We start from the raw sequence: 25361 nt of genomic DNA, 5'->3' as shown, positions 1-25361 counted from the left end.
CCAATACGTCTGATTTCTGATTTAGCATCCATTTCTCTTTTTCTTCTTTTTCCGCAAGTGAATTCTGAGAAAATGTATTTTTCTGGTCAAGTATATATATTTTTTTGAGTCGTGACCAGTGAACACATTTTTTGTCACCATAACTACGAATTGTGCCTCGTGTCCAAATGAGAAGAATTGGAGACGCAGAGAATAAGGCGCCAGAAGATGTATATTTGTGAAATGGAGAATACGTGCAGAACACTCTTTTTTTAGGACACTCCTTTTTTGCGCATGTCGAGAGAGAGTATACCTAATGAAGAGAGTATGTAGGTCAGCGCCCCCCTTTTTCTGTTTTCTCTTTTTTTCTTAATACACAATTCATTTGTCTTCAAGGCCCTGCTACTGAATGCGGGGCGATTTCTTTCTTCTTTTTGATTATTTTTGAATTCTAATATATTATGCATTTATTTCTGCTGTAGTTTGTCTGAGGTGAGTATGTTTGATGAGTTTGGGAGGATTGGTCATCTGAAATCTGAGTGATGAAATGGATGAAATTGACTGAAAATTGGCTGAAGAATTGGAATTTTTTGTTATTTCTAGCCAAAAATTTGGCTTTTCGAAAGTTATTTGGGTGGAAAAGGTATAAAGAGAGCTTTTAGCATATAAAAGTCAAATTCAGGCTAAAAATCGTTAAAAATTTCATTTTTCAAGGGAAAAATCACTGAAAAATTATTTTTGCAGCCGAAAACTCTTTTTTCTTTTAAATTATTTTTTTTTAATTCATCAACATAATTTCAGTTAAAAATGAAGATTTTGAGAAAAAATATTGTTTCAATGCTTTTCTAGGATTTTAGTGTCTTGTTATGCGAAAACTGTGATTTTTGAAGATTTCTCACTCAGAAAATGCCTGAAATTGTGTTTTTGACGCTTTGAAATTAAAGCCCGGCCCGGCCCGGTCGGCCCGGAGCAAAAAAATGTGCACGATTTTTACACAAAATTTTTTGAAATTTTTTGAAATTTTCATCAAAAATCCTATGTACACTTGTGTTTTATCGAAATGTAAAAACATAGTCAAAATGTCGACTTTTTTGCAAAAAAATTGAAACATTTTTCAAATTTTTGTACTGTGACCCGGCCCGGCCCGTTGCAAGTATAGATTTTCATTATTTTCTGACTAGGGAAGGTCATGGACTCGGTCTGGAGTTATTGGTCGTGCCTTATATCATTTGAACGCTGAGAAAACGCTGATTCCAAATATATATTCAGTTTTTGTCCTCGAGGTCTGGTATTCAAGAAGAACGAGGTCAAAGTTCGGAAAAATGACAAGTTATTGTCTTTTTAACGCGAAAAAATCGCAAAAAAATATCAAAAAAATTTTCGCGAGTCAGAAAGGTGATAAATTGTCATTTTTCCAAACTTTGACCTTGTTTTTCGTAACTTTGACCTAGTGAGTCATAAATCGTCAAAAATCGCATTTTTCGCATAACAAACCACCAAAATCCAATGTTACAAGCCGAAAATACTGCAAACAAAAATACTAGTGTTAAGAAGTAAATGTCTTTCAGAATAATCTGAAAATTACCAAGATGTGATCATTATCGAGTCATCTGCTACTATGAGAAATGTACCTACCACTCCATCAGATGAAGTTTTGATTGGTGGATTCTGACGATACCAGAAAGCCAGGAACTTCTGCACCCGACAACATCTTCAGAGGCATCAATTCTTCCTCCAGTGGAGACGTGGCTCCAGCAACATCAAAAATGGGGAAAACTCGACTCTCACATCATCCAGACCAACTAACGCATCGGGTACTCCGAATACTGATTCAGATTCCACTGGAATCAAATCTGACTCTCCTACAGTACGTCATGCAAGTAAAACATGGAATGAGGATTGGCAATGCAAAACAAACGGACGAGTTCTATACAGCAAAGAAAAAAATTGGGAGAGGATTCGGAAAGTGGTCCCATATGGAAAACAAGGCAGAAATATCGATGAAATCACGGAGAAGTTCACTCGGTGAGTTCTCTTATTAAATATATCTAGTAATCAATCTTATTTTTTCAGTAAAAAGTGCAACAAAGATTCTACCACAATCATTGCCTTCAAACTCAACAGAAAAACTGCCACCATCACCATTTCTTTCTTGGAAAACTTGCCGTCGCAATCTTATCGTAATAAATTGTTTTATGAAATTAGTTCACAGCTGTGATTATATATATATATATATATCCCAAAAAGTCTCTCGTTGTTGTGTGAGACTCATGAAACTGATATTTCCAGATTCAGCTTGTCTAGACGCTTTGAATGAGTATAATCATGACTAGGCTTGAAGCAAGTTGGGTCCCACCACGAAAACTACAGTAACCCGAGTATGAATCTCAAAAATTCAAAATGCTCTAAACCAAAACTTGTGAGTATTTTTCTGAAAGCTCTCAACAAGTTAAATTTGACTATGCCATTAAAATTTTCAAATTCTCAATTTGAAGCGAAATTATGGTTGTCTTGGTACATTAAAGGCTCATATCTCAAAAATGAGAGGTGCTTGAAAAAAGTTGTTAATTACAAAAAGCAAATTTCACGATGACCAATTTTGTAGTTGATAACTATACTCTAGCTCCGCCCACGTTTGAGATAGGAGCTTTTGAAATACCGAGAAGGTTAAAATTCCTGAAATTTTGAAAACTGTTGCAATTAACACTGTCTTCTCTTCCTTAGCCACTATTTTTTTTAATTGGAGTGTGTGGTGGTACATCTATTGTTTAAGGTGAGTATATATATTTGATGGATATGGGAGGATGTAGGTCTCTTTGCCTGCAAGAAAACTTTGATTTCTGAGATTTTTGACAATTTTTTAGTCAGAAAATCACAAAAAAGATTTCTCAGCGTCCTTCAGACATTTTCTGAGTAAGAAATCGTCAAAAACCGCATTTTTCTAGATCATCTCAATTTAGTTCAGCATAAACATTCATGACAGGGTTTATTAGAAAACTGAAAATCTAAAATCTAACAAGGGAATTCTTTGGAGACGCCGCTTTCAAACCACCTATAAATTTTGTTATAGGAACTTTCGACCACGAGGAGTTCATTTCTGAAGTCAAAATCTGCTAAATGTCTCTCTGAGCCGAGTTATGAGCTCTCAAACTTTAAGCTTTTTTACATGGAATTCCAAATCAACCACATATACGCCACCAGCGGTTCACCTGTGCTTGTACGTCGTAAAAATGAGAGTATCTTGCTTAAACTACTTGCCGATTTGGAATTCCATGTGAAAAATCGTAAAGTTTGAAAGCTCATAACTTGGCTCGAAGAGACATTTAGTAGGTTTTGACTGCAGAAATGGACTCCCCGTGGTCGAAAGTACCATTGACCAAATTTATAGGTCGTTTGAAACTGGCGTGTCCAAAGACTTCCCTTATAAGGAGTTTCAAAAATCACAATACTATAATCTCAGTTTCCCAAGAGCCCTCTCCGTCCTGGGGGAACCGTCCTAATTCGATTTGCATTCCTCTATAAAACAGGTCCTCCATTCGATATGTTTCTTTGGTTTTATCCCGTTTTTTTGCGGCGTTTTAAAACTGGGACGTTTCGAAACTAGATTTAAACGGTCCCAGACCCCGTTATTAAACCTCATTTTCATTTTCAGCCTTACTCCCCTCCCAACAACTAAGCTTGGACCAGACAGTGTACCCATATAGATACGGCATTAAGAGCATTTGGAGATGGACTATCTGGAAGTGGTTTCGAAACAAGCGGTTTCAAAACGTCCCAAACTTTTAGACACAACTGCACCTACTGTATGGAATCGAAACAACAGAAAGTTTTGTATCAAACCTTCAATACTGGGGGGAACGTCACCTACTACATGGATATTAAACTTTATTGAATTAATAATTTTTTCATTTGAAATGAATAAAGCATTTGTTGGAACTTTTATTTGTAAAAATATTATGTATATACTTTTATGAAAAACGGCACACATACTCACTACTACTTTCTTAGGAAGAAAAAAGCACGTGTCCTGTATCATCATCTTTTCTGGCGGCATTCGGTGGAACCAGGATTGGAAAGCATACACCATTTAGAATCGACACTTGGAGTTTATAGTTGAAAATGGTCAACTTTGTGAGTGTGACACGGCCTCCCTGATAGTCTCACAATATTGATTGTTTATGGAGTGTATATATCACAAATAGAGCTTCATTTTTGTAGTTGATGACTTTTTTGTACGAGCCCACCCTAAGACGTTACAGGCAATCAAAGTAATTTCTCGAAATTGTTGCCCCTTTTCAGTCCTAAAAGGAGAGATTTTTGAGCTGTTTTCATTGACCGCTTGTAACTTCTTACGATGTGCCCGTACAAAAAAGTTGTCAACTACAAAAATGAAGCTTTTTTTTTAAATCTATACACTCCATAAACAATCAATATAGTGAAACTATCAGGGAGGCTGTGACACATTCACAAAGTTGACTTTTTTCAACTAAAAACTGCATTTATCACATTCTTTCTGGCCAGTACTGTATGCTCGCTACTGTACACGTTTGCAGCATCAGTTTGAACTACCAGGTTTTTTTCAAATAGTGTGACGAAGTTTTGAAGCGATTTATGTGGAGGGTATGCGTCGAACATCTCTGATTTCTTATGATCGTTATCGTCGGTTGCTGACAAGGGAAATCTTTGGAGTCGCCACTTTCAAACGAACTATAAATTTTGTCATAGGAACTTTTGACTACGGGGAGCCCATTTCTGTAGTCAAAACTTGCTAAATGTATCTGCGAGCCGAGTTATGAGCTCTCAAACGTTTTATATGGTTAAGCTTTTTCACATGGAACTCCAAATTGGAGATTAGTGTACACAAGATTTTCTCATTTTTGCAATGTATGAGCACATGTAAACCGCTGGGGAACACAAATATGTGGTCCGTTTGGAATTCCATGTGAAAAAGCTTATCCACATGAAAAGTTTGAGAGCTCATAACTCTGCTCGCAGAGACATTTAGCAGGTTTTTACTGCAGAAATGGGCTCCTCGTAGTCGAAAGTACCTATAACCAAATTTATAGATCGTTTGAAAGTGGCGTCTCCAAAATACTTCCCTTGTGAAACAGAGAGGAGATCACTGTGCATGTTTACGCATGGGGAAAGGTCATGTACTCTGTGTCCCCCTTATCTCTCTCACCCATCGGATAGTTATTTACGCAGCATGTAGAAAGATAACGAGGAGAGTCTGGAGGTCAACACCCTCCCCTTCTTCCTCCCAATACACAATTCATTTGTCTTCAAGGCCCTGCTACTGAATGCGGTGCAATTTCTTCTTTTTCCTGATTATTCTTGAATTCTAACCATATATTTTCTATTTTTCTGTTATTTTTGATGCAGCACTAGTGGATCCATTGGTTGAGGTGAGTATGTTTGATACGCTTTGGGGAAAACAACAATTTTTGACACTGGTACTTTTATTTGCAGTATTTCCGGCGTGAAACCTAGAAAAAAGAATTTTGCTGGGTTTTTATGCGAAAAATACGATTTTTGACGATTTTCGACTCAAAAAATGTCTGAAATTGTGTTTTTCAAGCTGGTAAATGGTTTCTGATCAATTTTCACAATTTTCTGATCCAGAAATCGCCAATAATTGCATTGTTTTAATGCCAAAAACCCAAAAAACTAAACATCTCAGTTGTCAAATCGGTTTTTTTTTCTAATTTTCTCGCTAAATGTAGTCAAAATCTCATTTTTCGGGTATAAAACTACTGAAAATTTATTTTTTTTTTGCAGCCGAAAAATCTTTTGTCTTAAAATTATGTTTTACGGTTTGAAATAACCAAAAATTGTGTGTTTCAGCAGAAACATATCCGTTTTGCATAAACTTTTTTGAGATACCTTGATTTGAAAATCCGGGAAAAAAAACTTTTTATTTTAAAAAATCTTTCGATTTGAAAATCCGGTTTTCAGTTGAAAATGGTCAACTTTATGAGTGTAAGACGGCCTCCCCAATAGTCTCACAATATTGATTGTTTATGGAGTAAAGACCGGCAAAACAAGCGGAAAACTCACTCCTGCATATTTCCAAATCTGAAAAGTGCGCAGCTCCGATGTCCGATACACCTATGGAGGATATATCAAAAATTACTAATCAACTAGGTTAGGAAAAGATATGGCCAGAAAACTACTGAGAAATTTTGGTTAAGTTGGAAGGTCAACAGAAATCTGACGAGAAATTTTGAAAAAAAAACCGGAAGCTCAGTACATAACCCTCAGAAGGGGTACTGGATAGATTTCATAGAGATATTAGCATGATACGCTTCTTACAACTGCGCTCTACCGAAATCGAAGAAAATAGTGTGCGAAATTGAGAGACTCAGAGAAAAAGTGGCATTTCTCAAGGGTATTTCGGTGGAGCGCAGTTGTAAGAACTGTGCCGATATAATAAATTTATGAGAATTATATACTAAAAGATTTCATTAAACATGTGAAAACATAGTCTAGTTATCAGGTCAAATATACATTATCAGAAAGAGTAAATACTGTAGCTTAGAAGAGAAACACATGGAAAATTCCAGATCTAGATGACTCTGGATTGGACGACAACGGGACGTACTTGACACCCCCGTCGAAGGCTGAGGCGGAACTTCATAAAGAGGAGATTTTGGAAAAAATCAAATCTTTGGAGGAGCGAGTGGTGGCAGACAATCGAAACATCACTAATCTTCTCGAGGTGCAAGAAGTCGGGATGAGGAAAATTGTGTTGCAACTAGAGAAGATCCAGTCAATCATCGCCGAGACAAGAAAGGCCACGAAGAGACCAAGTCAGGAGCAGCAAGTTGAGAAAAAGAATGCATTGTGAAATCTCTCATGCATTGTGAAACCTGCCAACAGGCGCACCATCAATTTGAATGCACCAAGTTGAGTGCAGCTCAGAAGATAGAGGTTGCGATGAAGTCTCAACGCTGTATCAATTGCCTTAAAAAGCATAAAGGAAACTGCAGGAACGCGCCATCGTGTAAATATTGCGAAGGGGCGCACAATTCAGTGTTTCATGTTGAATAGCATTGTGATTTAAAATGTTATAGTTGAAAGGTTGGCGCCACCATCAAAGACTGAGCATCACAAAGATGAGATTATGGCGAAAATAAAATCTTTGGAGGAACGAGTGGTGGCAGACAATCGAAACATCACTAATCTTCTCGAGGTACAAGAAGTCGGCCTACGGAAGGTGGTAATCTAGAAGTTGGATGCAATTCAGTCGACCTTAGCTGAGACACTCCTACCATTCTGCGTCTTTATTCGCTATGCTCTTTTATTCCGTTTTCCCAGGTTGTATAACCTTGTTTCCCTGATAACACACTTTTTCCTTGTTTTTCTCAAAATATCCGCACCGGTTTTACAGGTGTTTCCAACTCCGACGTTCATCATGTACCTAGATGAATAATGAGTTAGCTTACTTTTCTGTCAGCACTGTTTTTTTTAATTTTCTCGGGATTGTGTTCCATGTTCGTTCTTGTGGTGTCTTTATCATTTTTATTGACATCTTCTCACCAACCAATGTTTATGATTAGTACGTTTTTACGACTAGTAGTTTTATGGCTAGGACGTTTACGATCTTGGTGTCGTTTTGGAGCTGTACGAAACATACAGATTTTGCTTTACTGTCTTCCATAGTTTGCTGTTATAAACTTCTGGAGTTATTTACCGTAAATACTGTATTATAACGGCACCTGTAATAGAACGGCACCTGTATTATAACGACACCCCATCTGTATTCAGAATCCATGAATATGATTATACCGGTGCTCTTTCTTGGTTCTGATTAGAAGCGGCGCGATTAGTAACTTCTTGATCAGCGTATAAAAGGTCTAAAAAAGTTTTTCCGTTTAATTTTAAAGTGTTTTTGAAATCACAAAATTTCTCTCGGAGACAGTTGAAAAATATAACGGCACGCGCAAAAATCAAAGGAGAGAAAAAACTGGCATGCCCACTCGGTGTTTTTAGCAGAAGATTTTGAGAAACTCGTTGAAAATAATTCCAACAGAACGGGAGAGTTTGAAAATTATCCCCAAGGAAGAGAATTGAAAACGTGAGTTAGATTGCAATTTTCCTAATTACCTCAAAACGTTGTTTTTTTCCAGCAAAAACCAATAATCGGATCAAAAATCAAAAATTTCAGGCAAGAAATTGTCTATGAAGAGTTAAAGCCGAGGTGACAGTTTTTGATTGAGTCTGAATAGAGAAACAATTCATTTTTACAGTCTTGTTGCACACAGGTGAACCGCTGTGGATCCTATATGTGATCGCGCGGTGGCGTATATGCAGCTAGAAAGAATCAGGGATGTGTCCTATATGTGTCCATATGGATCCACGCGCGGTCGGCCGAAAAGCGTGTGGCGCATATGGATCGTATATGGATAGCACATCAGCATTAATTCTACCAACCGTATTTGGTTGATTATTCTGTATGAAACACTAGAAAGGCCTAATTCATTGTTGTGATTGTTATGTAATGCTATAATGTTGTTTTATTTTTCCTTTTTCAACTTGTTCACTTTCCATTTCTCGGACTTGTACATTTTCTCCGTTTTTTTTTCAAAGTTCTTCATTTTTTAACAGATAATGGCAATATTTCGTGAAAAATTGAAAACCACACGGGATTTCATATAAAATAAAAAATTAGATTGGCGTTATAGAACAATTTTTGATGCTCGAGCTTTTCTTTGAACTCTGAAAAAAAAATTATACCCGTCGATGAAATTCGAAGTCTTGTATTTTGACTTTACTTCGGTATGACAACTGCTTATTTTCTTACCTTTAAATCCACCTGAAAAATATGATTTCTTATCATACCGAAGTAAAGAAAAACACAAGAATCGAACTTCTCAACATAAAGTAAAACTCAAAGTTACTTGAGAAAACGACAAGTTTTCTATTGAAAAAAGAAATTTCCGCAAATTTAAATATTTTTATTTTTACTTTTGAAGTTTGTCATTATCTGTTTTCAGCAAAAATAATTAAGAAATTCGCTGAAAAACTTCGAGAAACGGAGAAAATGGGCCCGGACTTATAAAAAATAATGTCGCGTCGATTTACGGTAAACAACACGCCCACGTGTAATTCCGGAGCGTCGTTGCGGCGGCTGGCCGCTAGGCTCAAATATGGACCATATATGGAACGTATATGGATGCTATATGGATGCACGCGCGGCCAGTACACAGAAAAGACGACAGCACATATACGCAACACGCGCGGTCCACGTTTCATTTGGGGACACATATAGGACGCTATATGCACACTTTCACATATAGGATCCATCGCGGAAAGCACGCATTTTTTTCTATCGATATGTACTGATTTCAAAAAATATGTTTTGAAAATAAAGTAATACTGACGGCATTGTCTTTTTTTGAGAGCTTTGAGATCATTTCAAACAAACCAGATGCGCCTTTAAAGGAGGACTGAAGTCATATTTTTTTATTTCAGATTCTGATACTTCAGAAAATTAAAAATCGCTCTAAACGCCCTTAATTCCCGTTTTCCCGGGTCAAAAGGAGCCTAATTTTTGTGTTTTTTCAATTCATATCATAAAATAAGATGAAAAAACACGAAATTTTGTTGAAAAACAAGAAATCGAGAAATAAAAAGAAATAATTTGGTCCGAGAGGACTACACGAAGGAAAAGAGAAAATTCTTCCACCTAGGCTCAATTTGAGCCGGGAAAAACGTGAATTTAGGGCATTTAGAGCGATTTTTAGCATATGCTCCAATGATGAAAGTTGTTCAGAATTTTCTGAAGTATCAGAATACGAAATAAAAAAACTATGACCTCAGTCCTCCTTTCACGCCCTCTCGCAAGTAAACCGTAAACCGATAATATGGTCTACGCACAGCTCCTCTTGTCCCAACATTTACCAGATGTTGATACAGAGCATACTTGCAAACCGGGCCGGCGCGTAACTCGCGTCAAACTCAATATTATGAGCTAAAAAATAATATACCAAAATGTAGATCTCGACGAGTGCTATGTCCGTGACCTACTACGGGCCGGATGGCTATTTGTTATTGTGCCGCGGGCCGGGAAAAAGTGCCAAAAAACGCGAAAATCGTCAAAAAGGCCTTTCTAGCCCGGCCCGCGGCACATTAACGAATAGCCATCTGGCCCGTAGTAGGACACGGAGATAGAACTCGCTGAGATCTACATTTTGGTACATTTTTAAGCTCATTACATTGAGTTTTACGCGAGTTCCGCTCCGGTCCATGTCGGGCCGTTTCGGCCCGTTGACATGTATGCTAAAAACTATCGAAAAAAACGGCAGAAATAGCAGAATACTGAAAAAAACAACTTTACAGAAGTGAAATTTTTGGAAAATTCTCGCTCACCCAACTTTCCGTTGATTTTTTCAGTATTCTGCTATTTCTGCCGTTGATTTCGATAGTTTTTAGTGTTTTTCTATCGATATTTGACTTTCAAAAAAAAATTCTTGAACTATGAAAATGAACACGCCGAAACTCGTACATTATGATATGAAAATATCACAACAGACCACAATATGCCTTTAACGCCCCCTCGCAAGTGTTCGTGATCCGATAATATGGTCTCTACGTACAGCTCCTCTTGTTCCAACAATTACCAGATGTTGATGCAGAGAGGAGACAGACTATATGAAGTGTATGTGTGTGCAAGGTTATTACTTTTATGAGGATCTCTGCCTCTCTCTCTCTCTCTCTCGCTCATTTTTCGGACATTTCGGCATGTTGAGATAGTATACTCAACGAGGAGACGCAGGTAATCTAGAGGTCCGCCCCTCCCCTCTCTGTCTCTTTTTTCTCCCAATACACAATTCATTCAGTTGCCTTCATAGACACACTACCAGTATGTGCGTCGTCATTTTCTCCTTTTTTTGATTTTATTTGAATTCTAGTATTTTATTTCTTTTTTTTCTGTTATTTTTGGAGAATTCCACAAGATTTGTATGCGGCTGAATACCGAGGATCTCCAGAACTGTAAGTCAACATGGACGCAGACACAAAAAATTTCCTTTTTAATTATTATACTAATTACTTAATTACAGTGGCGTCGTTGATGAGTTCGTGATGCCGGATGATATGGCCATCGAAGTCAAGCTGACAGCAAGGATTCCAACCAAAAGTCCAATCACAGAGACATTTTCCAGAACGCCGGATGCGAAGAAGAAGATTCTGGACCACCACGATCCTCGACGGCAAGCTGGCAATGGTGGCGACCAAGGTGTTCACATGTCTAAAGAACATGTTGGAAATTAACTTTTCCGAAATGCTGTTGACTTTGGCATGCTTTCTCGAGATCACTGCAAGCCACTCAAAAAAGAGGGAGGACTATCTGGAAGGACAATTGATTTTTCAAGTTGAGAAGGACTGCAGACTTGAGGAAAACGTTGATGCCAGCAAAAAAGTGAGTATTCGAGTATTGTAGTGCGAAAGAAATGCTTTAAAAAACAAAAACCCAGTGAAATTATTTGGATTGAAATATATCGGGTTCTTCAATTTTTAGTATTGTTTTTGTTGGCAGGTCTAGAAATTAGTCTGAAACCTGTAGTGACTTGTTTGGACTAATTTTCAGATCTACTTCTAATTATTCTAATTAAATCAAATTAATATTTTCAGAGATTGAAGAGGAAACTGCAATCAAGAAAACGACCGGGCCGCACAAAGTGAATAAATGTATATTATTAAAAATGCAATTTTTGGTTTCTAAAATTATTCCTACAATAAACTTTTTTTATGTCAATCATCTCTGATTAAACATCAATTTCTCTTTATTCCTAAGTAAAAATCGGGTTAAGTATATTGTTTTACTTAATAGAGCCTTATGGTGTGGTCACTCTTTGAATTGTGACGCCATCGGTAATGGAAATCTGAGAAGGATAGGAGACGCAGAGAAGAAGGGTCCGTAGGTGTGTATATGTGTGTGATGCAGGCCATTTGGCATTTGTGGGGATGGAATACTTGTCCCTTCTCTCTCTCACCCCTCAAACAGTTATTCACGCATGTTAAAATAGTATGCTCAACGAAGAGTTTCAGGGAGTTTAGAGGTCAGCCTCGTCTCCCCCTCTATCTACTTTTCTCTCCCAATACCCAATTCATTCAGTTGCTTTCAAAGACACGCTACCGGCTATGCGCGTCGCTTTTTCTCTTTCTCCTTGATTATTTTTGAGTTCTAAATAGTATTCTTTATTTTCCTAATATTTCTGGTCAAACACTACTGGATCCGTTGTTTGAGGTGGGTATAATTGATGGATATGGGAGGATTGGTATCTTTGTCGTAAGGAAACTATACGAATAAGAAAATATGCTGTCTCAAAATTTGATGAGTTAGTTTCGTTTTCTTATTTTGAAACTTAAACCATTTTTAGCTTGGTTACATCATATTGTATGGCCATAAAGAATGCGACACTTGCTGTTTTTAGTTGAAAATGGTCAATTTTGGGAGCGTGACACGGCCTCCCTGATAGATTCATAACATTGATAGTTTATGGAGTGTATAGATCAAAAATAGAGCTTTATTTTTGCAGTTGACAACTTTTTTGTACGGGCACATCCTAAGAAGTTATCAATCGTCAAAGTAATTTCTCGCAATTGTTGCCCTTTTCCAGTGTTAAAAGGAAAGGTTTTTGAGCTGTTTACACAGACTGCCTGTAATTTCTTACGATGTGCCCGTACAAAAAAGTTGTCAACTACAAAAATGAAGCTCTATTTGTGATCTGTATAGTTCATAAACTATCGATATTGTGAAACTATCAGGGAGGTCGTGTCACACTCTCAAAGTTGACAATTTTCCTCTAAAAACTGCAAGTGTCGCATTCTTCATGGCCAGTACTGTTAAAAGTAGGGCATTCAAAAAATCCGAACATTCAGCTCACATCCTTCATAATGTCAACCAATTTAGAAATTCGACCGTATGGTTGATGATCACGAAAAATACGAGATGTAACTTTCGATAATTCAGAAATTTTGCATTAGATGATCTCGATTGTAACCAGACTTGTCGAACATCGGGCCAGCCCACATTCAACAGTGGGTACTCATTTTTCAAACAAACATTTCTAAAACATATCAAAAGTTTAGAGTAAAGTGTTTGAATTAAATTACATATGTATTCACCTTTTGATTGAATTTTGATAATTTTTAGTCAAAAACTATTCTTTTTTTCAAAGAGAACTTCAATTTTTTCAAATTGTGACAAGTTTGCCAAAAACTCAACTTGATGCTGTGTTAACATTCATTATTACTAACTTGGAAATTTCAGTTCCACATCTAAACATCTATCAAAAACTGGGATTCGGTGATCATATCCCGGGCCACTAAGATTTGGCACCATCAACACCACAGCCCCCTTGTCGACATCAAAAAGAATCCTCGAGGAGTATGATAAGATATTGTTGACCGTAAGTTCCAATAACCAAGCGACTGAATTCCATTCGGTGAGTTTACAGCTTGTGGACGATCCTGGATTCATTATTGGAACTGAAAGATCTATGAGAAATGACGGATCAGTCGCTCTCAGATAACATTGATGCTAGTTCAGTCCCTCATTGCCAATTTTGAATAGAGTAGAGTTCCGTATTCCTCAAAATAAGAAGTCGTCAATGAAATCTCGGGTTTCGCATTGGTTACTAAGGTAATAACCTTGATTACTATGTATTTGAAAATCACTATTTTACGTATCTTTTCAGGGTTTCTTTTTCGACATGAATACCATCCTCATCAAGATTGTGGACATTAAAAAGAACCACGAAGGGTTATACAAGGGCACCAACAAGAATTGAATTTAATATTTCCAAAGATGCAGCCGTATCACATGATGGAGGTTGGCAAATATCAAGATATGTGTAGAGAATACGGGATTACTGACAAGGGAAGTCTTTGGAGACGCCACTTTCAAACGATCTATAAATTTGGACATAGGTACATTCGACTACGCATATTCCATTTCTGCAGTCAAAATCTGCTAAATGTCTCTGTGAGCCGAGTTATGAGCTCTCAAACTTTTCATATGGTTAAGGTTTTTCACACGGAACTCCAAATCGGCGAATAGTGAACGCAAACGTGTTCACCTTTTTTCAACGTACGAGTGGTTCAGTGGTAGTGGGTCAGTGTAGGGGCAAGTAAGGCCATGGTTCGGCCCCGAGTAAGGCCATGGTTTCTTTTTTCTTTTTTTGCTTCTTTATTTTATCGCTTTTTTCTCTTTGTAAAAGATTTTTACGGCGAGAGTGATTACATAATTTTCAAAAAGTATAGAAAAACACATTATCAGTAGCAAATACAGTTTAATGTCTATTCCAGGGATGACGAATATTATACGAAAATTCACAAAGATAGTTTCCATATTATTAGAAAAATCCTCACAAAGTTCACTGCAGTTACTTATGAAGTGAGAGAACGAGAAAATAAAGAAGCGAAAAAAGAAAAAAGTAGGGTCGGGGCCGAACCATGGCCTTACTTCCCCCTACACTGGCCCACTACCACTGAACCACTCGTACGTTGAAAAAAGGTGAACACGTTTGCGTTCACTATTCGCCGATTTGGAGTTCCGTGTGAAAAACCTTAACCATATGAAAAGTTTGAGAGCTCATAACTCGGCTCACAGAGACATTTAGCAGATTTTGACTGCAGAAATGGAATATGCGTAGTCGAATGTACCTATGTCCAAATTTATAGGTCGTTTGAAAGTGGCGTCTCCAAAGACTTCCCTTGTGAGAAGGGTCTGGAAAACGACGATGATTGTTGATGATCGGATGCACGTCTCCTTATTGAAGCCACTTATTGCGGATACAGTTCTGGACGCGATGATGTCTAGGTTCCCAAATGACTATCGTGACTTCATCTGTCGCAATTCGCGGAGGCGCAAACGAAGAATCCGAAAAGTACTTTCTTATGATAACCGATTGATTGATTTCCTCCTTTTTTAAATGTCCAAATTTGAATGTCTCATTTCTCCCAGAATGTGAAGATAATTTATGTAAAATTTGTTATTTTCGTAAATGTTGTTGTTTTTTTATAACAAATCAACAAAACGGTTTTCCCTTTTCGCTATTTCAACCAAACGGTCCTCGTTTAATGAAATCAGATACTTGGACACATAACGCGCGACTTGCAACGGTCCGGAAATATTTCTCCCGGATCAGAAATTCAGTACTGAAACACGTTTTTTTTCAAAAATTTTCCGATATTTTTAGAAAAAAAGGTTTTGACTGATTTTTTGTAGGTCCTATTTTTGCTCACATCCACGTTTTCACCGAGTTTGTTGCATCACACAGCCTCTATGAAGACTTGACATTCATACGATTCCTGATTCACAAACCTTCAGATAATCGACTTAACCGATTTTCGGATGGAAACGATTATTAAGCTGGCCTTCAATTAAGGTGTGACTTCATAATTTTCCTGTAGGTGTATGTTTGTATGCAGGATGTCATTGACTTCTGTGGGATGGAATACTATACATATTATGATCTACATATAGCTTCTCTTGTCCTGTTATTACCAATTGCTGAAATTGATAAAGACGTTGACAAGGTCGAGAATGTGAAGCAGAGCTCAGAAGCTGAAATTTTCGCGAACATCGTCAAGATAGTGGATGTCGCACAAAAAACAAAAATTTTATCACAACAAGATCGTTAAAAAATTATTTGAAACACCTTCAAGTCCTCTACATGAATGTGTAAGACGGCGGAGTGGGAGAGTTTCGATAACTATTTTATTGGCGGAAAACTCGGGGAAGCCATAGCTCTTCAAAATTTTCGTGTGTAACACTATAATACCGAATGAAAACATACCAAAGTTTTTGACGCCGTTACTTTGATCATATTTGGAGTGATTCCAATTCCTTCCAGACCATCCTCATATTCTTCGGATGTAACGACGTTTTCATCAATAGAAGAAATAGTGTTTCTTCCGGTACGTTATGTTTTTTTAACACTGAAAAGCTTTTTAGTGTCAGTTTGTGGTTCTTGATTTATCAAAGAATTAACTCGAACACTCTTTAAGAATGTATAATTCCAATTTATTGGGAAAAATATATATATATAAGTCCAGCAGAGAGAAGAAATCCCAATTTACAAAAGAAGTACATAATAACAGTTACATCGCTGACTTATACACCAATTGATTATCATATAAGCCAACAGTGCAATAAATATACATATTGTCATAAATTATCACCCTATAGATTCTAGAATATCACCATAACTAACTACACTACAAAAATCCATCTTAATCGTACTTCTGTTATCCGAGTCATGACTTGTGACCGTCGTCTTCGATGAGGACAGTAGCATTGAATTGAGACATCATCTGAACGGTTTTAGCATCTTGACAATGTTCCTTTTGAGTTCTTTCTTGAAGTAGTTGAAGATACTTTTTGTTCCATCGTTGTCGTAGTTTTGCAGTGATGGAGCTCAGGCTCATCCAGCTTTCTACAAAAGTCGCATACGTATTGGCAAGGGAAGAAACGTCAAAATTCTCGTCAGCCAACAGTAACTTAGTTCGTCGTTTGTTTTTATGAACGAAAAATATGGTCGCGGAGGTTGAAAATCCGAGTCCGTATTCACTGTTCTGAGTGGGCGATCGTTGATGATGGCTTCGGTTTCTTAGAGAAGAATAATCAGCTCATCCAATTCGAAGAGAGACATCTTTTGATTCCAGCAATCCTTTTGTATACACCGCCTTGCCATGAAGACAAATCTAGATGAACTTGAATTTGGGCCAATCGTCACGCTGAAAATGAACGCAAACCTAGTGGCTTCTAATTCTATTACATACCTTCATCGCCACATGTATATGTTTCGTCTGCATCAACGTCTCCATAAAGCATAAAATGCGGTTTCGAGGAGATATTTTGATCCAGATACGTAATAATTGTACCAAATGACAGAAGTGCCACTCGTAACATAGAAAATTCACAGAAAATCAAAAACGGGAAGGCCAGAACACATACCGGCCATGGGAAAACAAGGGAATGAATGATGGGGACACATATTGGGAGGGAGAGAGGGATAGAGAGACGCAGAAAGTTTCAGATGAATAATTTGGTGTTTCACTTTTTGTGGCATCTCTGCCTGTCTCTCTCACCTCTCGGACAGTTTTTTGCGCGTGTCGAGAGAGTACACATGATGGAGAGAGTCATGGGTTTTGAAGGTCAGTCCCCCCCCCCCCCTCTGTCTCTTTTTCTCCCAATACACAATTTCTCCATTTGCCTTCGAATGACACGCTACCGGCTATGCGAGTCTCTATCTTCCTTCTTTTGATTCTTTTTGAATTCTAGTATTTTCTATTTTTTGCTGTTATTTTTCGGAGTACTTCTGGAGCCTGAGCGGTGAGTGTATTTTATGTTTTAACTGTGAAAAAATACGGCTAAAATCAGAAAAAATATGTTTTTCAGTTTTTCGTGATGCATAACTAGCGAATTTTAGACTATTCTGAAGTATACGCAAACATTCGTCATTTTTGGAAAAAAACAAACAAAAAATTTCGAAATTTTGAACCCCGGGCCCGTGACAAGTCTGTTCTAAACTAAAATGTGTTTTCCAGGGAACCGTTCGTCCAACTCGATATACAGTAATTGTCAAATGACACCGACTGGACCAAAAATGAGATGATGAACGTCACCTACTACTTGTCAGCCCCTATTCTTCCCATTTCCCAAAAACCATACAGTCTATCTATTATCCTGTTTTCCTTTTCTTCCTGTTCCTGTTTTCCCATCCATTTGACTTGATTTTTCTTTTCCTGTTTTGTTTTATTTCTGCCTGTTATCTTGCTCTTTTTCTTGTAATTAATGCACAACTCAAAAATAAATAAAAATAACTGACTGATTGTTACTAAATTGTGATGAAATCTGGTTTTCTGAATAGTGGAATAAAGAAACGATTAAATCCAAAATTACTGTTTTTGAAGGAATCTTAAAAAAGAATTTGAAAATTCAAGAATATGTTTTTTTGCATTATGAGGTTGCTTTCTGTCAGACATAGAAATGAATTGTGTGAAGGCGAAAAGAAGTGGGAAGGGGACAGAGAGGCGCTGCCCTGACCTTCAAAACCCATAACCCTCCTCGTCACATGCACTGTCTAGACATGCGCAAATAACTTTCCCACAACTCGGGTATGGTCAAGCAAGGTACAGTTATTTCTCTACAGTACTGATTTTAGTACTGAATCATCCGCAGATCCCCCTAGTTTGCGTGGTTGCAGGGCGATGATCTGTAGAGAGCTGTTACCAAGCAAGCCTCAACATCATCCACAAATTTCTCCATTCCCGGGGTTCCTCTTTGCCAGGGCTGTCGGATATAAAGATCTACTAGCGTGCCTCGCGGCTTTCCCGTCCGTCATCGACTTCGCAGTTTCAAGAAAAACTAGACTCTTCGCGGTCCCTGCCCCTCCTCCCACTTTTGGACAGTCATGGTGAGACAGTGTATGTGACGAAGAGAGTCTGAAGGCCAGCCCCCTCTCCCCATCTGTCCTTCTTCTTTCTTCTTCTTTTCTCTCCCAATACTCAATTCAGTTGTATTCAAGGCACTGCTAACGGAATGCGGGCCGATCTCTTTCTCTTCTTTATTGATTCTTTTTGAATTCTAGTTTTTTTTCTATTTTTATTGATTCTGCTGATTATTGGAGGTGAGTGGTATCATCGAAATTAAAAAGTTCCGGCCTAGAGATTTCGGCGCCGCCCAAGTTTAATGTTTTTCTATTTTTTTTGCTGAAAAAAAGCTCTACAGTTCCGCGTCCCAAGTTTCAAAAGTGGGCGGTGTCAAAAAATCAAAAAATCAAAAATATCATGAACGAGGTCTGTAGAAAACGGTCATGCTACTTGTTTTCAGAGAACTTCAAGCATTTTTTGTTTAATTTTGGACATACAGACACACAGACCGACGTTTTCCAACGTTCACTGTCTGTCTGTGTGTCGGTGTGTCTATTTTCGACAAGTTTTCGGATAAACAGACGCACAGACCGACTGAAAATGACTAAAACATGGCCGAACAACATACATATATCCAAAAAGAAGGGGAAAACTGCGAATTTTTTCTGAAAATGCAAAAATTTGGTCAAAAAATCAAAATTTTTGGACAAACAGACACACAGATAGACATGACTGTGTGTCTGTTTGTCCAAAGTGAAAGAATCTTGAAAATTGAAAAAAGGCGTCCCCTAGCCGTATCTCGCGCTTTTCCGTTTTTCAGTGATAAAACGCGCCAATGGCGCCCCAACCGGCCTCTCAATTTTTTGGTATTAATGGGCCAAGGGCGCCATGAAAAAAAGAGAAAAACGCAACAAAAAAACCGGTATTTCCTAGAAAAATTATTATGAATAAGATTTTTCAGAATGAGCGTCTGGAAATTCTCGGATCAATATTTGGCGATGGACCGGAACTATGAAGAAATGCTTGACTGTTCAATTTGTTGCCAGTCCTTCCACAAACAATGTGACAACAAGACTCTCAACACGCCGGATGTAACCAATGTCATCGTGAATTCACAAATTTGAATTGATTCTCAGAAACTAGGTTTCTATTGAACTTTTGTCTTTCGGGACCTACTATAACCCGATGTTGAGTGATTATCATCGTGAATTCACAAATTTGCTGTATTTCGGCTTACGCTTCGTGGCAACGTCTGAACCCAAACGCGTCTCTGGAAGCAAGGGATCAAATCAAGATGATGCTAACAAAGACGTCAAAAAGAGTTATTTTTAGACTCGTCCCCGGTGATATAACTGTCTCAATAATTTCAGTTTGGTGTACTCCGAATTTTCTGGGGAGAAATGGAATTGCCGTTTACCGAAGAAATTGAGCTTCGAACCGTCAAAAGATCTGTGGAGATGAAGTTCATCAAATGATCAGAAAGTTTTTCGTCTAGATTCCAACTCATTTCTTCATGCTGGTAAGTTTTGTACTTTCACTCAAGATACAGTACCGGAGCTATCAAATTTTGCCTTTTTCAGTTGAAAATGCCCAACTTTAAGAGTTCGTCATGATAAAACTAACTGTCTAACAAAATAACTATTTACGGTATCAAACAGACCAAGAATAGAGATTCATTTTTGTAGTTGACAACTTTTTTGTACAAGCTATCCCTAGAGAGTTATGGTAATTTTAAGACGACAGCTTAAAAATCGCACTATTTTGCACTGAAATTGGTCGATTTGAGATAGAAATTATTTTCTCAATATGTAACTTGCTAAGGAGTGTCCGTACAAAAAAGTTGTCAACTACAAAAATAAAGATCTACTCTTGGTCTGTTTGATACCATAAATATCTACTTTGTGGGACAGTTAGTTTTACCATGACGAACTCTTAAAGCTGGGCATTTTCAGCTGAAAAAGACAAAAGCTTTTTGTCCGGTATTGTATGTATATCATAATCAATAACTTTAGAGAACGAAAAAGAAAGAACTCAAAGCGTATCCAGCAACATTCATGTTTCAATTGGCACAAGAAGGCACGGAACATCTGAAAATTTCGATTCTACGAATCATATTGAAAATTATTGTAGTCAAACCATTATTTTCACACATAAAGTTATTTGTTTGTGATTCTACAGACTTTTTCAGATGCATCTTTCAGTTTTCAATACTTTGGGCCCTATTTTTTTCAATTTAATCGATATACAAATTTGAGCTAGAAATATCATTGACTATTTGCTATCGTCTTAAAGAACAGAGCGGTGAACTAAAAAAAATAAATGTTTTCAATTTTTCATCAAAAATGTTCAATGATTTCCCAGACTATCTTCTAATTCTGAATCATAGTCAAAAATTTGACAAAAATTTGCAAAAAAAAATCGAAAATTTTTGAATTTTGAATTTCGGCACTATTTATCCGGGCCTTAACTTCATTTTTAGCGTTTTTGTGGACATACAGACACACAGGCGGACATTTTTAAACTTTCACTGCTTGTCTGTGTGTCGGTTTGTCCTCAAAAACACAGTTCGACGCATTTTCGGAGCAGAGTTGATCCGCCTTCCGCCTTCCGCCTTCCGCCTTCCGCCTTCCGCCTTCCGCCTTCCGCCTTCCGCCTTCCGCCTTCCGCCTTCCGCCTTCCGCCTTCCGCCTTCCGCCTTCCGCCTTCCGCTTCCGCCTTCCGCCTTCCGCCTTCCGCCTTCCGCCTTCCGCCTTCCGCCTTCCGCCTTCCGCCTTCCGCCTTCCGCCTTCCGCCTTCCGCCTTCCGCCTTCCGCCTTCCGCCTTCCGCCTTCCGCCTTCCGCCTTCCGCCTTCCGCCTTCCGCCTTCCGCCTTCCGCCTTCCGCCTTCCGCCTTCCGCCTTCCGCCTTCCGCCTTCCGTCTTCCGCCTTCCGTCTTCCGCCTTCCGCCTTCCGCCTTCCGCTGTTTAAAGATTTTTTCCTCAGCTTGAAAAATTTGATCACCTAAAAACAAAATTTAACACAAATTTAAACTATGTAGTGTTTTTTACTACAAAATAAGACCAAAATCGTGTTTTTGAAAGCGACATTGTATTCCGTCTTCCGCCTTTTGGAATTTTTTTCCATTCCGCCTTCCGCCTTCCGCCAAAAAATTTTCCCTTCCGCCTTCCGCTCTCCGCTTTCCGCCGATATTTTTCAATTCCGCCTTCCGCCTTCCGCTTTCCGCCCAAAAAATGTTCATTCCGCCTTCCGCCTTCCGCCTTCCGCCATCTCAAAAACCGCATTCCGCTCAACTCTGTTTCGGACAAAGAGACACACAGACAGACTGTAAACTTCAAAAACTTGGTCTTTTTAGCAAAAATTCAAAATAAACTCTGCATTTCAAATTTTGGCGCCAATTCTTGACAAGTTATTGACGCTTTTTCTTCGACACTTTTAATTGTGCACATCTTGCCCTCCAAATGCTCCGAGCAGTCGTCCCGACCCTACAACTGTTCTCAGATTACTCGTGGAGGTGTCCTCTCCAATACCCTGGTGCACTGGAGATTAATGAGTGTGCTCCTTGTCGCAGAGACAGTGTACGAGTAGAAGAGAATCTGGGAGGGGGGGTCAGCCACTATCTTCCTTCCTCTTTTCTTTCTTTTTCCCCACAATCATTTTATTTGTCGCCTTCAAGACCAGCTACCGGCTATGCAGGTCCCCTCTTTTATCACTTGATTATTATTGATTTCTAGTATTTTCTATTTTTACTGTTATTTATGTTATCTTTTTGATGGAGCACTGAGATTGGCAGGTAAGTTAGCTGAAACTGCTTTCAAAAAATATTATTGAATACCCAGAATTGAAAAGATTCATGAAAATTTGTTTAAGGGATAGAAATAAAAAGTTCATAAACAGAAAATAAAGTAGAAGTTCATAAAAAAGAGAAATAAAAAATTATGAAACAGGGTTACAGTACCGCTCAAAAGTATATTAGGTGCTACCTTTTTCAGTTGAAAACGCCAACCTTTGAGAGTGTGTCATAGTAAAACTAACTGTCCCACAAGATAACTTTTAATGGATCATACAGACCAGGGATACAGTTCGCGAAATATCTTTAGGACCCCCCTCAAATTTGGGGGCTCTGGAAAACCCAGAAAAGATATCAAAAATCTGTGAATGCCAATCGATTCCAAACCCAAAGTAACCCCCAGACAAAAATTTTCATAAACCTATCACTTTTCATACCCTCGCACCACCAAAAATTCACTTTTTTGGCCGCGAAATATCTTTAGGACCACTTGAAAAAACCAATTTTCAGTTGATTTTCAGAAAAAAATTTTCTAGAGATTCTGGGGAAATCGGCACTCCTCAAATACCCGACGAAAGAGAAGGCAAGAACAAGGAGAGAGGTCTAGCTTAATTGAACATAGAAAACTCAAAAAGAATAAGATTAGTGCAGTAAAAAAGTAACAATAAAAGTTGAGAGATTTAGAAAGGAGATCAGAGAAGGGAAACATGTGGAAAAAATCTAATTTTCCTGGGAACGGCGATCCTCAATTAACAAATTTATCCTTCAACTTCTTCCAGATAGTTGCCTCGTCGTGGAAGATCGCTTTTCCACTCTCGATATCGCTGTCGAAATCGACACATCCAACCGATCGGCCACGAGTCATCAAATACACGACAAAAGCCGCAAGGCAGAGAATCATCAAACCCAGCAAGACAACGAGCAGGATGGGGACTGCAAGAAGAGCAGTAGAGCGCACTTGGGCTACCTCGGGAAATCATTTGCGCGGAAGTTCAAAAATGGATTTTTCGATTTTCGCGAACAATGAATTTCCAAAAGAAGAAAATTGCCAAAGAAAAGTCATGTCGGAAGAAACTAAAAACATAAAATTTTCCAGATCCACTCTAAGATCAATGGCGCAGTTTCCGGCAGGCAGAGGACCATTCAGAATCCGCAGCCCGGCAAGAAGACGCTTCCCAAGACGAAGCCCACCAAGGAACACCGGTCCGAGACGAGGGAATTGGAGACGTGGAGGGAGTACAAGGATGGAGAACAATGGGAAAGGAGGAGTACAATGGAGAAAGAAGAAGGAGATCCCTTTGTCGGGAGTGTTCATTGCACTTTCCAGACCCCGCATTCGAAGGTCAACACGTATTGCTACGGTATTACACCCCCGCCACCGGCCATACCTGAACCAATGTTTTATCTCATGCATTGCTCGAATCCCATGAAAAAAGCCAGAACATGCCCTGTATGCTGGTTGCATTTTGACAACTTATCCCGATGTGCCGGTCACATTTCAAGCAGACATCCGGCCGCAACCTTCCCATCTGCAATTCATCCAATCAGCATCGATGTGATCCGCCAATGGGGACAACTAGCCGAAACTGTCTATCCGGGATATCTGCGTGAGGTATGTTTAACAAGGAAAGCTCTCGAAGTGTCCTCTTTCAAACGACTCAAGAATTTGTCACCTGATACTATCTACTCAGTACATTCCTAGTCTAAAATAAAATTCTGCTAAATGCATCTGCGAACCGATTTATTGTATTTTGCATTCATTGAAAACCTTAAGCTTCCTTGATAGACCCATAAGGAATGTTTTACTTACCGAATGAGTCTATTTTCAGGTCAAAAACCTATCTTCCCCAGCCGTCTCCCCCCTCTTCAGCTCTCTCGTCTTCCGCATTTCCCGACATTGGCACCAATTATCACCCGAGACCACTTTCCCTCTTGTTGCTCACATTCCATTCATTGTAAACTTAAAGTCCGCTAATAAATTGTTTAGTAAAACGTTGTCTACGTTTGTTACTATATGACCTTTATTTTCATTCCGATAGAATCTCTAACTAGGGAAGGTCATGAAGTCAGTTCGGAGTTATGGGCCGAGACCTATGTCATTGGAAAGCTGAAAACACGTTGATTCCAAATATATATTCAGTTTTTGCCCTCGAGATCTGATGTTCGAGAAAAACGAGGTCAAAGTTGGGGAAAGTAGGACATTATTATTACCTTTTTAGGTCACATGCTTGAGGCTTGAGGTTCCAAGTACCTTAGAACGTAGTTTATATGAAGAACTAAGTCAAGACCTTCAAAGTTATATTTATCATAAGATTTGGTTGAGTTTTCAAAAAGTTAGAGAGATTTGAAAAAAAAAAACGCTGAAATTGTTTATTTTGTTCGAAAATTTCGTTGAAAAAAAAAAGATTTATCAGCCTAATGCTGTATCAAAAACGCAAATTTGGTGTCTATCTGTCTGTCGGTGTGTCCGAATGTCTGACTGTCCAAAAATCAAAAAATTTGGTTATGTTTTCAGAAAGTTACAAAGATTTGAAAATTGCAAAAAATTTGTTTAATCTGTCATTTTTGCCGAATTTTGACCTTGTTTTTCTCGAATACCAGGTCTCAAGAGCAAAAACTGAATATATATTTGGAATTGGCGTTTTCTCAGCTTTCTAATGGTATATGACACATTCCATAACTCCAAACTGAGTACATGACCTTTCCTAGTAAGTCCGCACAGCTCTGATTCCGACGCAATAGTTTTTTTCTGATTTCTTGTGGTGGTGTCCTACTCCTTCGTACCCCTATCCTTTTCTTTTTTTGTCAAGGTCATATGCTGGAGGTTCTTGTAGATATACTCTGCATTATATTTATTTACTCCGGTGTCCATCCAAGAATTTGATTCTTATCTCACTATTACATCCACCGTAGTCACTAATACAATGAATATCCATCATTAAGGAACCAGACAGCAATAATGGATGAGTAGAGTGGTCTAATTACCCTGATTGAACGTGAAGAACTGAAAAACCCTGAAGACAAAGAGATGGTCTCTGTGTGTCTCTCTGTCTGCAGGGCTCTCTCACCCCAAGGAAAGACGTTTATGTTGAGATAGTGTATGTGACGAAGAGAAGGTCAGCTCCGCCCCCTCTGTCCCTTATTTTTTCTCCCAATACACAATTTATTCATTCATAGACCTAGCTACCAGTATGCCGGTCGTCCCTCTTCG

At 38.4% G+C, this 25361-nt stretch overlaps 2 protein-coding genes across 2 annotated transcripts; both read left to right on the top strand.

Moving 5' to 3' along the window:
* Positions 1 to 1597: 1597 nt before the first annotated feature.
* GCK72_015674 (uncharacterized protein) lies at positions 1598 to 6826 on the top strand (the record flags this gene model as incomplete). The annotated part of the gene is made up of 4 exons (XM_053731059.1): positions 1598 to 1630; positions 1697 to 2004; positions 2053 to 2159; positions 6543 to 6826. 4 exons carry the CDS (start codon positions 1598 to 1600, stop codon positions 6824 to 6826), a joined length of 732 nt encoding a protein of 243 aa, XP_053585831.1.
* A 16597-nt stretch (positions 6827 to 23423) lies between these two features.
* On the top strand, positions 23424 to 23852 carry GCK72_015673 (uncharacterized protein; the record flags this gene model as incomplete). The annotated part of the gene is made up of 1 exon (XM_053731058.1): positions 23424 to 23852. One exon carries the CDS (start codon positions 23424 to 23426, stop codon positions 23850 to 23852), a length of 429 nt encoding a protein of 142 aa, XP_053585830.1.
* Positions 23853 to 25361: the final 1509 nt, after the last annotated feature.

The sequence above is a fragment of the Caenorhabditis remanei genome, chromosome IV (assembly GCF_010183535.1).
Source record: "Caenorhabditis remanei strain PX506 chromosome IV, whole genome shotgun sequence".
Classification (NCBI taxonomy): domain Eukaryota; kingdom Metazoa; phylum Nematoda; class Chromadorea; order Rhabditida; family Rhabditidae; genus Caenorhabditis; species Caenorhabditis remanei.
Note: the sequence above shows the minus strand (reverse complement) of the source record. Positions and strands in the feature narration are given on the sequence as shown.